The 15691-nt window shown below is 45.4% G+C and overlaps 1 protein-coding gene across 3 annotated transcripts in view; it reads left to right on the top strand.

Moving 5' to 3' along the window:
• Positions 1-1367: 1367 nt before the first annotated feature.
• Positions 1368-15691, top strand: part of EGFLAM (EGF like, fibronectin type III and laminin G domains) — a 188287-nt gene continuing 173963 nt past the window's right edge. Inside the window, exon 1 of one of the 3 annotated variants that reach the window (XM_073890972.1) lies at positions 1368-1763. In XM_073890972.1, the coding sequence (XP_073747073.1) occupies positions 1667-1763 (97 nt within the window). In that variant the 5' untranslated portion in view covers positions 1368-1666. The remainder of the gene's footprint in view (positions 1764-15691) is intronic. The other 2 variants (XM_073890971.1, XM_025866656.2) reach the window with 2 other exon arrangements.

Genomic DNA, 15691 nt, shown 5'->3' with positions numbered 1-15691 from the left:
CCAAACATGGCCTTGTTATCATCTTGGAAGTGAAGAGCACCGGCTGTTCAACTTTTCTACTCTAACTCCACGTAAAAGGACAAGGTCTGGTATCACAGCTAAGACTTGCAAATACTCCAGTCGGAGTGGACTTGAACTTATTATGGGCAGTTGCACACCTGAGAACGCGGACACTAAGGGACCATATTCTCAGGCTTTGCTAACAAACAAGACTGGGCTCATTACAAACCCTCTAGCCAGGGCATACTTCATTCCTAAAAAGAAGAGAAATCTTTGGGGGGTGGGGGAGATATGGGTCAACCTTGTTTCCTCCTGCTCTTCCAAGCTGGCTCCCTCTGCGGGGCACTTCCTAGGGCCTTTGATCTTTCCCCAGGAATTGGTCAAGGCTGTGTTTTCTTCCAGGTTTATTCTCTCTTGGTTTATTTATTTATGTATCTGCTTTCTCTTCTCGCTGGCTTGAAGATCAGCACGCTAGTGTGCAAGTGGACTTGAGTCCCGGGGTCTCCCTTCTCGCAGCGCCACCAGGAAACCCGACAAAAAGCGTATTTTACTGAATCGTAGGGCAGCAAATCCAGAGGAGAAGGGAGCTGACCCGGGAACCCAGGTCCCTGAATCAGTGGCCAGGACCTCGCTCAGGCCCCCAACCCCAGCTCAGCCGGCGGTTGCCGGTCCGGGTCTGGTCTTCTCGGTCCGCCAGGGGGCTTGAGCTCGCATCCGTCTCCCCGACGCCAGGCTTAACCTGGACTTTCATCTCTTCCCCTGGAGGGTCTCAATTTGTCTTCCTCTGCAGGGAGGGGACCCCGCTCCCCCGCGTTGGGCCCTAATCTCCACCCCGCGTTTCCAACCGAGTGGCTGGGCCTCCGCTCTCCATCTGCGCGCCTTAAATCCCATTTATCTTCTTAGCGCCCTAGACTCGGCCGGCCCCGCCCCCTCTTCCTCTTATCCTCCCCCACTTGCAAACCGCAGACACCCTCCCTCCCCCCGAAGTGCGCTGGACAGACCACAGCAACCTTTGGAGGTGTTGGGAAAAGTCCCCAAGCTGGGTGGAAGTGACCTAGAGGGGCGCGGCTGCAGGAGGGGAGGACGGCTGCAGGAGGGGAGGGGGTACAGCCGGGGGAGGGGAAAGCGCCGCAGGATTTCAGGGTCAGGACCACAGCGCAGGGTCCTGGACTCACAGTCCCCTAACTCCCGCCCTGTCGGCCCCTCCTAGCGCCCCAATCTAGGTCACCAGCAGGGAAGGGCTGAGGCCGGGGGTCGTTAGAGGGTGATGGGAGGGCTGTCGGCCCCGGAGGTGGGCGAAGAGTAAATTGTCTCCGAGCCTGCCCCTCTCACTTCCACTCGATTGTAATTCCATCCCGGGCGGATCGAGCCTCCCTCCCTCCCACGGCCAGCCGGTCCCTCCCCGTCGGCTTCCTTCGCCGCCCCCGCCCCCCTCCTCCGAAAAGCCCTGCGGTTCCGAGAGGACTTCACTCCCGCACGCCGACCTCCCGGAGGGTGCCCGGCCTCCTCGGACTCCTCCGTCGTTGCTGGTCCAACTCCCTCAGCCCTCCACCTCCTCACCCGGGTCAGGGGATCCGCGGGGGCCGCCTCCCCCCACGTCCCCCAGGAGACGCCCATTCCCTGTGCGCCCGGGACTTGGTGAAACTTTGCAGGCGCCCGCGGTGAAATGGATTTAATCCGGGGCGCCTTGCTCCGGCTCTTGCTCCTGGCTTCCAGCCTCGGACCCAGCGCAGTGGCGCTCAGAGCGGCTCTCCGAAAGCCAGGTAACGCGCGGGGCGCGCCCGAGGACACCGCGCCCGGGTCCCGGTCCCTGCCGGGACGCAGAGCGGGCAACGAACCGCCCCTCTCTCCCCTGACCGGTGGCAGTTTAACTGGGTTCATCTCTGCCCAGAGCTGAGAAAAGACGCGAACCTCGCCCTCCCCCGCCTCCCCCCCCAGCTCAGGCGGTTCCAGGGATGTTTGTTTGTTGAAAGAATAATCTATTTTCCAGACATAGTAGAGGTGGAGGCGGGCTGTGTATTTGAGCACAGAGAGCTGAGAGTAGGGACAGCGATCATGCTGTCTCAATTACAGAGGATTGCAACTGTGCAAGAGAAGTCAAACAGCTCCTCCTGTGTCTCTAAACATCTTTATTGAATTCATATTGTCCAGAGCCCAGCCATTTCGTGTTAAGTGTCTGTTGCCTGGCGTTCCCTGTGCCCATCTGTGGTCCTGCCCGGCACTGTGTGGGATGTGGTCTCTGGTTTCAAGGATGCTTTCCACGCTGGGGCCCGTTTGCTCAGAAAGGAGTGCCCGATGGGTTAATTTTACCGTATTTTGAACTCCCGTCTTTCTTTGCTGGGCAATTTAAACAAAGATGTATGGTGTTGTAGGTTGTTACAAAGAATTGGAGAGAACTGGAAACTCAGTAACTTGCATTTCCTCTCGTTATACTGGTAAAAGTTCTTCATGTATTTTTGTCTACTTTGATTTGATCTGTTGTGAGATTCTTCCAAGTACAGCGTTCTAAACAATAAAGTGCTAAATGTTGCCTGAATAACGAATTTTATTCTACTTTGCTGAGGCCGTATTTTAAATGCTGAAAAATCTGTGTTTTTCTGGGGATTTTTTGTTTTTTGGTTTTTGTTGTTTACTTTGTAAGCGAGGTTGTCTTATGGGATTAATTACATCTTATGAACAATGGAAAGCAATGTAACTTTATTTGAATGCAGTCTGCAAAACTGCAGAAAGTGCAGTTTATCTTCACAAATAACGATTCTATAAGAAAGAGACAAACCAGGGAAATTTATCAGAGGGCGAAGAAAATAATCTTGGCAGGGTCCCATAAGGCTGCTTAAATATTTTCACTGCTCAAGAATCTCTTCATTTGGAAATATGACTTGTTGCCTTTCAGCTCTGGGGGACACCCTCACTCTTCAAGCTGTGTCTATTGCTACCTGCCTTGAAATTTAGAGTCATTATCATAATCTGCAACACACTTAAGTTATGAGCTATTCTATAGCCCCTGTTCGATTCATTTTGGAGATGATAGCAGTAGTCCAAGGCAGTGTTATATTAAATTGTTTCTCACATGCATGCATATACACATCTTCAAGGATTTCAGTGAAGGGCTTCTAACTTCTCTCCTTAAGATAAGCACATCATGATCAATTGTATTCTGTGGGTTTATTCATATAAAACCATGTAGTCACAATTTTTGAGTGATGCCTAGTTGTATCTATAGTTCTTAAGCTTAAGCGGTGTATGTAATATTCTTTTAAGGATAGATTTCAATCCATTTAAGCAGAATTTTTTTAAAAGCATTCCACAAAAGCCTACTGTATATAAAACTACTCATATGGGTCACCATCTTTCCTTTTTTATTTTTTGTAGCTTCTCTCCTAAAAATATTTTCTACCTGGTTCATCCAGGGTCTCATTCTGAACCTCAGGCCATGAATATGCCATCTTGGCCCCTCTGGTTTTATTTGAAGCATGGATAGGGTTTTGATAGTGGAAACTCTACATTTTAAATAGTTTGGCATATTAAATACATCAAATTTGAGGTAGAAGTGGTGTTTGGACTAGGTTTAGCCTAGAAGAGCTTTTCATTACTTTATAATTTTCTCCAGACACTGGCTTTCAGGTTGGAAAACTGCTCAGATTAAAATGACAGCTACTTCATAAACTTCAGGGGAAAACTTCCTCCTGGGCTCATTTACATCCCTTGGAAAGACTAGTTTTTGATCCGGAAAATTGGTCCAGATTAAAAACTGAATGTGCCCTGCTTGGCTCTGATGTGAACAGCAACCAGCTAATTTATAATCTTCCCCAGACACCAGCAAATCCTGCTAGGATCCATATAGGAGTTTCTTTATACCTCATTTCCTCCATAGAAATTGGTTTATGAGCAGTACTTTGAAGGGAGCGTGGCCACCATGTAGGCGTGCTGAACAGTCCTGTTTTCTTTGGATGACCCTGTCTGTCTCCTAACGCTCCTAAAAGATGGAGAAGTCTTGGATTCAAAATCAACCTGAAAATTCCCCATCCCACCTACCTCTGGTGGGAAAAAAAGCAAGTAGCAGCTTCAATGATGAGTTGAATTTGGGTCCAACATAGGCAACCTTTCCCCTCCGCCCCAAGATAGCTCATCTTCTGCCATTGAGCATTAATAAAGAAACCTCTGCATTTGCCGAGACTAACAAGAAATGACAGCTCTTAAGTCAAATTAAATAATAATAACAAACTCTAATTAAGTGCTTGCTACATTGCTCTAGGAACTTGGCACATACTGATATTTAATCAACCCAGCAGCTCTGTGAGATGGGTACTACTATTACCCCTGTTTAACTGAAGATGAAATTGTGGCTCAGAGAGATTAAATATCTCCTCCGAGGTCACACAACTAGTAAGTGGTGGAATGGGATTCGGGCTGTGATATTCAGGACCAGGAAGGGAGTCCTTAGTGGTCCTGGTAGCAGAGGCCTGCAGACCTGTCCTGGCTGAACAGGGGAGCTCCCACGGGACAGAGCCAAGTGGAGGGCATTATCCCTGCTGCTGGGTGTGTGGAACCTGTTTAAACATTTGTACACGGGATCGTGCCCAGGCCTTCAAAGATAACAAGAGTGTGAACAATACTGAGATGGAGTTCTGGAAGCCATTGTCCGCTGCCCTCATCTGCAAGAATCAGGGGCTGTAACCTTACAGGTCCATGAACTGCTGCTTTTCTCTTGTTGAGCTCCTGGGTGCTAAGTCTTGTGAGGGCCAGAGGATCCATCCAAGGACCTGGAGGTAGGAAAAGGGGCTTCTGACCCTAGGTAGGGTATAGGACAGTATCATCTCCCTGGGCCTTCCTGGCCTGGAGACATCACATAACCTTCATTCCTTTTCAGATTACAAATTAGAATCAGAGACCTGGAAGGAAGTGAAAAGGCCTCATTTGACAACTGGGCTGAGGGTGATTAAGGGATTTGTCCAACTTAACATCAGAAGCTGAACCGGAACTAGTACCCAGGCCCTCCTGAGTGGGTACTTCTCCCTTATCCAGAGTCCCCCAGGAAGCATGGGAAGGACTGTCGTTTTTCTGGTGTGGAGCAGGAAGGTGGGAAAGGGAAATCCAGGCACGTGCTGGAATCCGCACACAGCGAGCCACACACCTGCTCCCACAGGCAGACTGGTAACTCATGGTGTTAATTCACCCTCTAGCCCAGAGAGAGGGGCTGGAGGACCACACGAGGGCCCTGCCTTTTCTCCTGTCTTTCCAGTTTGCCTGAGGCCCCAGGGGCAGTGAGACAAGGCCAGGTCAGGGTTGAGAACTAAAGGTCTTCCCTAGAAGAGCTGGGGCCCCACAGCCATCTTTAGGAAGAGCTTTTCATTACTTTATAATTTTCTCCAGACACTGGCTTTCAGGTTGGAAAACTGCTCTCATCTTTTCCTTTCTGCTCCCTCAGCATTTCCCTACCTGTAAAATTGGGTTACAGGGAAGATCCAGAGTAACTCAGAAAGAAAAAAACGAGAGTCTGGAAGAGCAGAGTTAGCTGGTGGGCAATGTATCTTGCTCGTTGATGGGGGTGAATCCAGGAGCCTCTAGGTAGCTTCTGCTGCTGCTAGTGTGAGGTTCACTGGCTACGAGTCAGAAGCCTCCCTGTTCTGGTTCCTGCACGCCAACCTCAGCAACCTGCTGCCCAAGGGACTGCTTATGTCCTCTCTTACAGCTCTCAGGCAAGTCCCCCTCCCAAAGCGTGTATTTGGGGGGGCGGCTCATCTGTCTGTCCCTCCTTCTCCCTTTCCAACTCAAGATCCTTCACTACAATGAGATCCAGATTGTCTTGCTTCTTGGGGAACACCGGAGCTCATAAAGGCCACGCATATTTCCCCCCATGAGGGCCGTGTACATAGCCCCAGTACCTCACTACTGGCATCCATGCAGTCTAAGCGACGTAGCAGAAATACTGCCTCCGCTCCTCATCTCATCAGCCCTCCTACCCTCCTCTTTGTTTCCACATCCTGTCTAATCCCTATAAGAAGCCTCCCTCTCCTCTCTTTCCTTGGATTCTCTGTGGAGGTAAAGGGACAGAGAGGTCAAGGTCAGGGGTAAATGTCCTATAACATGAGGCAGTACTTGTTCCTCAGAATTCTTTCTCACGGAAGAGTGACTTGGCCAGAAAGGAACTGAGTGGTGTTTTTTGCTTTTGCTTTGTGTTTCTTACCCTGAGCCCAGGGCTTTAATAATCTTAGAATTCTTTTGGGAGTAGTTGTCCATCTGTCTAACTGAAAAGTGGTCCAGTGCCACAGAGCTAGGTTTCTGGAAGACAGGGACTCAGGTGTGTGGGGCCGCGGTGGGCCCTCAGCTTCCACAGGGTGGTCCCGTGGGTAGCCTGCGTCTCTCGCCTCACCCGCTCGGCCGGCAGGACTGGCTGGTCCCAATCGACTCAGTGAATGACGGGATGTTATGACTGCAACAGAAAATCTTTTGAGCTGGTCAGGACCCCTGCCACTTACTTTGGCCACAGCATGTCAAACTGCAGATATTGGAAGTATACCTGTTATTTCAGGGATAGAAAAAGGAAAAAGGTAAAGAGGGACTACAGAGCCTAAATGGCCGTTTGTGGCGGAATCCCCCAAACCCATCTTTGATTCCGCTCCCATTTTGAAGACCCCAGAGTGTGGCTTTGGCCTCCTGAAATGAGCTGGAAGACGCTTGCCTCTTAGACCCCCCGAATCGCAAGGGGATTGGGGGTTGGGGGGAGCAGGGCACACAGGTGAAAGAGCTGCCCGCAGAGGACGCACTGTTCAGAGCGGGCTCGGAGCAGGTGTGGCCTCAGCGGGTCTCAGGCCTCTGACCCAGGCAAGTAATTCCTGAACTTCCGTGAGGATGAGAATTCTTGGAGCACGTCACAAGCTCCTGCCTTTTTAACAAGAACCTCCGGTGACTTGATGAGGTGGTTTGCAGTCCACACGTTGAGACCTGACAAAGGAGAGTTTAGGCTCCTGTCGGCCTCCCTTTCCTCCGGGCCTTCTCCCCAGATGCTCTGTGGGACACCCACGGTCTCCCCTTCCTTCCTTTGTCCGCACCACATGGGACTGGCAGCGACAACTCATTGCTCTGGATCAATATCGTAACCTTAGGCTCCACAGGTCTTCCGAAGGTTGGATTTGGGGCTTGTGGTCTTCTGAAGGCGGCTGAACAACATCTCCTCTGGGCAAATCCTCCTCTTGCTCCCGGGAGGAGGGAAAGCCTGCAGTAGCACTAACAAGCAGCCACGTGGAACTCTGTGTAACCCATCCCCCCGGCCCTCATTCCCTCAGACCCACTCCACCCTCCCGGCCCCCCACCCCCCACCCCCCACTCTGCACCTGTTCTTTCAGCCTCCGAGTCTGGTTTCTTCTTGGGTGAGAGCACAGACTTTAGTATTTGACAGATTTGGGTTTAAGTGCTGACGCTGTTTTTTACTAGTGACTCGATATAAGACAAGTTATGTTAGCTCTGTGGTCTCCATATCCTCCTCTGTAAAAATGGGAAAGAACCTGCCATTTAAGGTTGCTAGAAGGATTAAGTGAGGCAGGACAAGTACCAGAGCATTTAAAAGGCACAGAAGCCTGAGGCCGGAAGGCAATATTTGTGGAACTGGGATTGTTTAATCTGGACAGAGGAAAACAACTGAGTGCATATGCATGACTGAAAGAATATGTGCCGGGCACGACGAGAAACACGAACACTTATGATTTTGTGTTCCTTTTCCATACATATTGATGTATGATTGAGTACATGTGATTTAATTTGTACTGAGTCGTAAAATTTTTCAGATAAATAATTGGCAAATCAGAAGGACTCTCTGGTTGACCACGTGCCTCAATTTTTGGTTTGGAAAATGTGGCCGCCATGTTCGTGGTCTTGCTTGAATGGATTCCTTGGAGAAACAGTAACCTCAGGGGTGGTGGATGATGTTTGCCTGGTAATTGTCTTGGGGAGGTGTGGTGGTGGAGGGGGAGCAGCTGTTCCTGAAAGAGAATTAGCCAGACTGATGCATGACTGGGCGTCGGTGGAAATCTCCGTGAAGCTTGGGAGCTAAGAAATGGTTCGGGTTTGATTGATCAGTAGATGGGAGTAATTCTTGAACCACTCCCAGGGACATGGGATGTTAGAGGCCAGGCTCCATTAGCTGTTCCTTTGCTATGAATGTTTCTTGCATTTCCTTGGCTGGCTGTGAAACCCCCCATTTATCCCAGATAACCCCACCAGCTTATTTTAAGAATCAAAGGAAATGAAACGGACCAGTGCTTTGAAAGTGCCTAAGCACCCCACAAAAATAGGATATTATCATTCAACAGTAATCCTAGTAATTACTATTACCTTAACCAACCACACCAGCCAAGAATATACCTCCTGAAGCTTTCAACTCATTTCCAGTCCCTTCTTCTTCACTCCTCTAAAGACACTTGAAGATTCTCTCTTCATCTGACTCTGCAAATCCTGAGCAATTTAAATCTTAACACTTGTGTTTGCTGACAGGGCATCCAAGATCCGGAATCAGATTTAATGTAATGTTAATGCTATTTATTTTTCTTGGTGCAATAAGTTTATATTAGCCAGTTAATGGTTTACATTGTGCAAAAGGAGTTGTATCAGCAGACACTTTTCTGTAACATCTGGGCAATTGGAAACATAATACTTAAATACAACCTGAGTTTAGAGCCTTCCTTGGACAGATGGCTAATTTTATTGATCTAATTTTACACTTAGGAATAGGTCCCATGATCCTTTGCTCATAATTCTTAGAGTGAGCAGAGAAATAAATAAAATGGATGATGGCTGTGAATTAGATGCCTGTTATATTGCTTGTAATTTATTTTTAAAATACTTCAGTATAAATAGTCACTGTGTGAATTACTTTAATCTGTATCCTAAGGGTACTTAATTAACACTCAAAGTAATCTGGCATAGAAGGTACCAATCCTGTGTAAGAGTTTACATCTATTTTAATCTCTCAGTGACTGTGCCATACCAATGGTCAAATGTTTTGAGCTTTATCTCTATGCTAGCCAGAAATCCACACTCCAGGGCTAGTTACCACTTGACCTTTACTATAAAGTCCACTCTTAGAGGTGGTTTGGAAAATACATGAAAATAAATGTTAGCTTAAATTCAGGCTAGATGGTTTGTTAATTAGCATAAACGATGTTAGAAATAATGTTTTTATTGGTGAAATATGTGAGTAGCTAGAAAGATCATACTCGTCCCACTATTTTTGTGTAGACAAAGAATAAGAACTAGTGAACCCAATAGTCAAGCTGCTTTGGAGTTAGGCTAAAGTCCCATTCAGTCCTGTATTTCACTCACTTAACAGTAGACTCATTTGCCTGCTCCCCCTAACTGATTTGCTAATTCTGCTGTTAGGATATTGATGTATCTGCCTCAGCAAGGTGCTTGCTGCTGTAACAAGCAACTCCACATCTCAGTGGCTTCACACAAAATATATTTTTCACTTACTCCAAGTCCAAAGTGAATGTTCCTTGTTGAGTAGCTCTCCTGGACTGCTCTCCTTCAAATGATGACTTGAAAACCTGAGTCATTCTGTCTTTGCAACCTCTATCTTGTAATACTATTATCTTTAAAATGGGCTTCCAAGGTATCATGGAAGGTAAAGAGAAAGAAAGCTTGTGTGAGAGATTTTTATGTGCCAGGCTGGAACATGGTCCCATGACCCCAACCTAACTATAAGGAGGCCAGGAAATGTAGTTTGGCTGCATACACAGGAAGAAAGTGACCAGATGTGGGAGGTAGTTTCTGATGGAATGCTTTGGATCTCCTAAGCCCACAGATAGGGGATGTTAAAAGAGTAAGTTTATGAGAACTTTTTGACCTCTTGCCAATGAATATTTGTGTATGTGGCAGAATTTGGCCTAGAATTTGCATTCATTATAGTGTACAACCTGGTTGAAAAGCAGATAGTTGCCATCTATCTTTGTGTGTTGGAAGCAATCATAATTTAACAAAAGATCCTGAAAACAAAGCAGTCAAATGGACTTAAATTGGTTTACAATAGGATGCAAAAATATGTATATGTTTACATGAATATATGCTATTTGTTGCTACTTATTTGCTCCATTTTACACAAAGTAAAACTAATCCCTCTTAAAAAGTAAAGCAACTATCAAGTTGGTTAAAGAGAGTGAATTCCTAAGACACATCAACTGGAACTCCAATTATTTTCCATATAGTTTTCTGGAAGCTCTTTCTATTTGTGTCCCATAACAAAAAGGACTATTCATGTTAGGATAATTTATTCAGTGAGATATGCATCTTAAAATATAAAAATCAGTTTTTAGACACCACAGGCTGCTTTGTTGGGGCTGAAGACAGTGTGGACTGATCCCAACAAAAATAAATTGATACATTGGGTTGAACCACCACACATCTCAAAGCACTTTCATAGAAATAATCTCATTTGATCTTGTAACCCTCACCCTACTGGGAAGTCAAGAGCAGATGACTTAGCAAAGAGGAAGGAGGCAGAGCCAGGTTATGAACCTAGGTTGTCCAATCCTTAGCCCTTGTTGCTTCCCATCAATCCAGGGGTGTTCCTGCAGCTAATGGATAAGGACATGATCATTGCAACATGCTTGAGTCCAGCTCTGCAGTCAGGAGGAAACTTACCGACAAGATTTGCCATTCTTTACTTGCAGAGGCTCCATGCATGTCATAGGACACTACATACAATGAACAGGTACTGCTTTCAGTCATACTCCTGGCTGGTTAGTGTGCCTTTTGCAAAGTACATGATGACTGAAGGGCTGTTTGCAATTGAGAAGCAGCAGTACTAGCTGGAGAGTGCTCCAGAATCCCTCCAGATGTCTCCTATAGAAGACCCTTTTGGGGTGTCAGGGACCACCCAGAGGACTCAGCCGGGCCTTGAAATTTTCCATTCCTCCACCATTTAGCCATCTTCTTTAGTGCCAAATGATGTTCGCTAGACCTTCAATGTGGCGTATTTCAAGGCTTATCATTCAAGTCTCAAGGTCTCAAGGCTTTCTTCCTGTTGGTTTCTTTTTTTATATATATATTCTTTTTTATTTAAATTCAATTAATTAACATATAAAATTATTTTTTTCAGGGTACAGGTCTGTGATTCATCAGTCTTATATAATACCCAGTGTCCATTTCTCTCCTCTTGCCCTCCTGATTTTTTTTAATTTTTAAAAGTTTTTTATTGTTATGTTAATCACCATACATTACATCATTAGTTTTGGATGTAGTGTTCCATGATTCATTGTTTGTGTTTCTGTTGGTTTCTTAAACATATCTTTGATATTCTAGGAGTTCCTAATTAGTGTAGTTAAACAAGTATGATGAATGATGATTCATTTGAAAAAAAGAAGCATTCCTTTAAAGTAATTTATGGGCTTTGGTCACAACCTACACACATCCCTTCAACTTGGAGGAATTGTAGCAAGAATCCAATAAACAGACCTGGGTTTGAATCCTAGTTTTAAAGTTTATGGCTGTCTGACCCCAGACAAAGTACTTAATCTCTTTATGCCTTAGATTTCCATCTGAAATTTAAGGCTTGTAATACCTACGACAAAGGTTTTGTGTGATAAATAAATGAGATAATATGATTTCCGGAAATGCACCTAGGAAACCACTTAAACATTTAGTAATAATTGCACTCCAAAGTTAGTCCATATTAATTAGATTTATTATGGTTTATAGAGTTTATGTAGTGCTGGAGATGGTAGCTTTTTCACCCTTGATATAGCCTCAAATATTGAAAACATTGACACAAATATATAATTGACTTTCGGCTCCCATGAAAATGGAATTGAAAATAATTTCATTTCCTTAATTTTATATTATAGATATTTGGAGTTTATATTGTTAGATGCTGACTTTTGGTATCTAGATCAGTCATAAAATTCATGTTATTGATGAAAGATCTGGAATCAGCCTTAGAGTTTAATAAAAATAGCCAACATTCATTCGGGGCTTTGTGTAAAACCAAGAAGAAAGAATCAAAATCATATGTCAAGATTATATATAGCCATTGTAGTAGTAACAGATTTTCATGTATCAGCTCTATGGCTCCTTACCCAAACAGAGGTTATTTGCAGTTAGAATATAAAAAAATTTCCTTAGCTACCTTCTTTACTATGGTATTAAGAGAATAAATATAAAAGGTGCTATTTCTGTGATATCTATTCTCTCCCCGTTTTGAGTCAACCATACTCTCTGCCAGAATAATCTTCCTAAAATGCAGTTCTAATCCTGTCACTCTTGTATTTAATATTCTTTTCTGGCTCCTGCTGGCTTCCAAACTCTAAACCTGAGCATCCAAGGTCTGTCATAATATGGCTCCAACTTACTTTTCCTGTCTTCTCACTGAAGAATATACAACCTGTATTCCAGCCAAACTAGGTTATTTGCTATTCTGTAGACCACTTCTTCACTTTCCCAGTATGAACCCATCAGCATGTTGATCTGCCCCCTCGGAATATATTTCCCTCATCTCCGCCCAGGGAAATGCAGTGACCCTTCAAAGCATGGCTCCGTTGCCCCCCGTTCTGGGAAGTCTTCATGTGCCCTCTCAGCCAGGAGCCATTTGTGATTTCTCCCATTCTCCCTGCATTATGTGATTGGTGTGCCTGACTCACGCCTTCGATTTAGATTTGTAACTTTGTCAAGGCAAGCACCATGTCGGCTTCACCTGCGGGTCCCCTCCCTCGCCCAGTGGAGTGCCCTGCAGGCAGTTGGCCTTCCCCAGGCAGCTGTGGAACAGAAAGTGATGGCCTTGTGGGCAAAGATGTTTTAACATCGTGTGATTCATTCGATTCTGTTCCCAGTCCCCGGATTCATTTCCTCCCTCCAGCACCAAACAGGAAAGGTGTCGCTTCCATGTGCCAACCCTTTTGCTCCACCTGAGCAGACATTTGAAAACCCACATGGCAGTGTGATTTAGAGAAGGAAATCTCTCGGGACGCAGTCTGCGGCAGTATTGCAATTTGAATCCTACCTACGTGCTGCTGCCAAAGGCTATTGGAATTGTGGGGTTTTAAGGAGCGTCTGATTGAGTCCATCCTGTGAAATATGTCGTCTCCAATACGTGGAGCACAGGTAGAGTTTGATGTAACATGTGGGGCTGCTTCAGATCTGTGTTTTATCATGTCTTGGGAGGTGACGAAGCAAAGGCAATAATACCTTTTACTCGTACATCAAAAGATAGTGGGGGAGGAGGCGTTAATAGTCCAATGTTCAATTCCCCTCCTTCCCCCATCTGTCTTTAAAACCAAAGGAAAAGGAGGCTGTGTGGGGAATGGCATTGGCTGTGTGATTGAAAAGGTCAGGTTGCAGGAGAAGGGAGGAAGCCAGCCCCTGTCTCGTAATGAGATCTGACTGTGAGGTCGGGAGAAAAACCGTACTCTAGCTCTCCAGCGTTCCTCTTCAGTTTTATTGTGCTGACCCTGGCTTGCTTACGAAGATCAATTCTGTAATCCCTGGAAAGTAAAGCAACTGAAAGCTGGAGTGTTCGCTTGCTTACGAAGATCAATTCTGTAATCCCTGGAAAGTAAAGCAACTGAAAGCTGGAGTGTTCACGAAGGTTTTTCCAGTCTTTGTTTGGTAAGGACCAACATGCTTGATAAAACGAATGCCCCTGCGCAGCCCAACTGAAAGCAACCAATTGATTGACCCACTCACCAATTGACTTATACATGTCTGTATGTATGTACGTGTGTGTGTGTGTGGGTGAGTGTGTGTGCATAAACACTATATATGTGTCTATATAAACATATATGTACATGTGTATATGTAAAGCAGAGCTGAAAATAAGCTGCATTGTAATAGCAATTAAAATTGAACCAAGTAAATATGCTGCTGAAGGATTTAGGGACAAGTGTACTGATGTCTGAAATTTACATTGAAATACATAAAAAATAAGATTTCCTGATGGATGGAGAGAGGGGTAGATACATATATGATACATATATGATAAAGCAAGTAGTAAAATGTCAGTGGTAGAACCTATGTGGTAAGTATATGTGTGTTCACTCTAAAACTCACTTTTTGTGTGTATGAATATTTTCATAATAAAAGGATAGAAATGGTGAACTGAGTATTAAGGAAACAAAGGAAATGACTACAGAGTTTTATCCGTGAAGACTGAGGTTCCCCCATATTCAGCTCTGCACCCACATGCCTGTGGGTTTTTTACCTTTGTCCTGCCCCTCACCCCACATTCACTCCCTCTCTTCTCTGCCCTGCCCCTTGCCCCTTGGGGCCACCTTGCCCGGGCACCATCACTCCCTTCTCTTCCCATGGGTTCAGCCAATGGGCGGCACTGGAAGGAGATCAGAGGGAGCAGGGGAGAGAATCTGGTGTATTTCTTCCTTGGTTCCTCCTGCTTTGCTACTGTGTTTCTCTAAAAGCTTGGCTCGGTAACTTAATGTGGTTTTCTCCACTTGTACTTTCTGCCCTGGGGATAGCGAGAGCATCTCACCCGGGCTGATCTCTGGGTTGCCTTCAACATCCCTTACTCTCCCTTAAAGCAGCTCGTACCTCTCTAAGTAGTCTTTTAATTAAAATCTTTGTTAATTAAGTAAATTCTTTTTCCTGCTGGGACCATAATTGATACCTTTGGTGCTACTGCTTTGTTATATATGCCCTATTTCTACGATTTTCCTCCTTAGGCATAACTATAAGGTTTTGATTTATGTTTGCCTTGCATTCAGAACTCTCTGAGGATCAGGTCTGATTTAGCTTAAGGATGCCTGCTGTAAATTCATGGCCAAAGCAACAGGAACCTTGATCTTTTGAGGATGAACTTGTTCTCTAGGCCCAAATCTGCTGGCCTCTTGGATCAGACCCCATTGAGACCAACCTATCCATCGTTGTGTGGTGTTGAGAAATGAGCGCAGTGGTGTCAAGGACTCCTAATAGAAATCCTGGAAACCCAGAGCTTTCTTGAACACACATGACATGAAGGGAACATAGTTCTTCATTTCTTGAGAAAGTCACCATGAACCAAAACTAACCTCTTATAACTCCAGTGAATTTGTCCTCAAGGGGAAAGGCCGTGGGAAGCTTGGACTTTCTCCCACTTCAGGCAGTTGTTGCTAGCTCTTAGGCTTTTGATATTTTTTAGATTTTGTTCTGATTCCTTGGTTATAAATATCTTGTACCTGGTATTCTACTGATTTAAGTTGGGAATGCTTATTACTCTAATTTAAAAGAATTAATTAGGTTGCATCCATTGTCTTGGTTTGGATTCGCCAGTAACAGACCTTAAGACAAAAATTTGAGTAAAAATAATTTATTTGAAAGGTAAACAGAACAAAACAAAACCAGAAAACAGGAGCATGGGGGAGTGAGACAAGGAGTCCACCGAGAAGGCGATCCCTGAAGGTTTTCTTGTCAAGTGGGGTACGTTGTGGGTGATAGAGCCTAAACTCAGGGGAGAGACTCAAGGAAGTGTTAAAGAACACGTGGTTCGGAGTTGTCCTACCTGAGGGGAAAAGGCTCTGGGGCATTCGGACCAACTTTCTCGTCCCTGGGGAAGGGCTGCTGCAGGGGAGGCTGTTCATTCCCCAACACTGCCAGCCTGCCAGTTGTGTCGCAGAGCAGATTTCTGTCTTCTGAGAAACTCTCTGGCAAAAAGTTGCAGAGATTGATGGCTGGAAGTGGGCTGGCCAGCTCTGAAGTGGTGGGGTGGGAGGGATTA

Source organism: Callorhinus ursinus, unplaced genomic scaffold (genome assembly GCF_003265705.2).
Source record: "Callorhinus ursinus isolate GAN/ISIS: 27379988/994484 unplaced genomic scaffold, GSC_fseal_2.0 scaffold3, whole genome shotgun sequence".
NCBI classification, from domain to species: domain Eukaryota; kingdom Metazoa; phylum Chordata; class Mammalia; order Carnivora; family Otariidae; genus Callorhinus; species Callorhinus ursinus.
The sequence above is the reverse complement of the archived record's forward strand: the minus strand, read 5'-3'. Positions and strand labels throughout refer to the sequence as shown.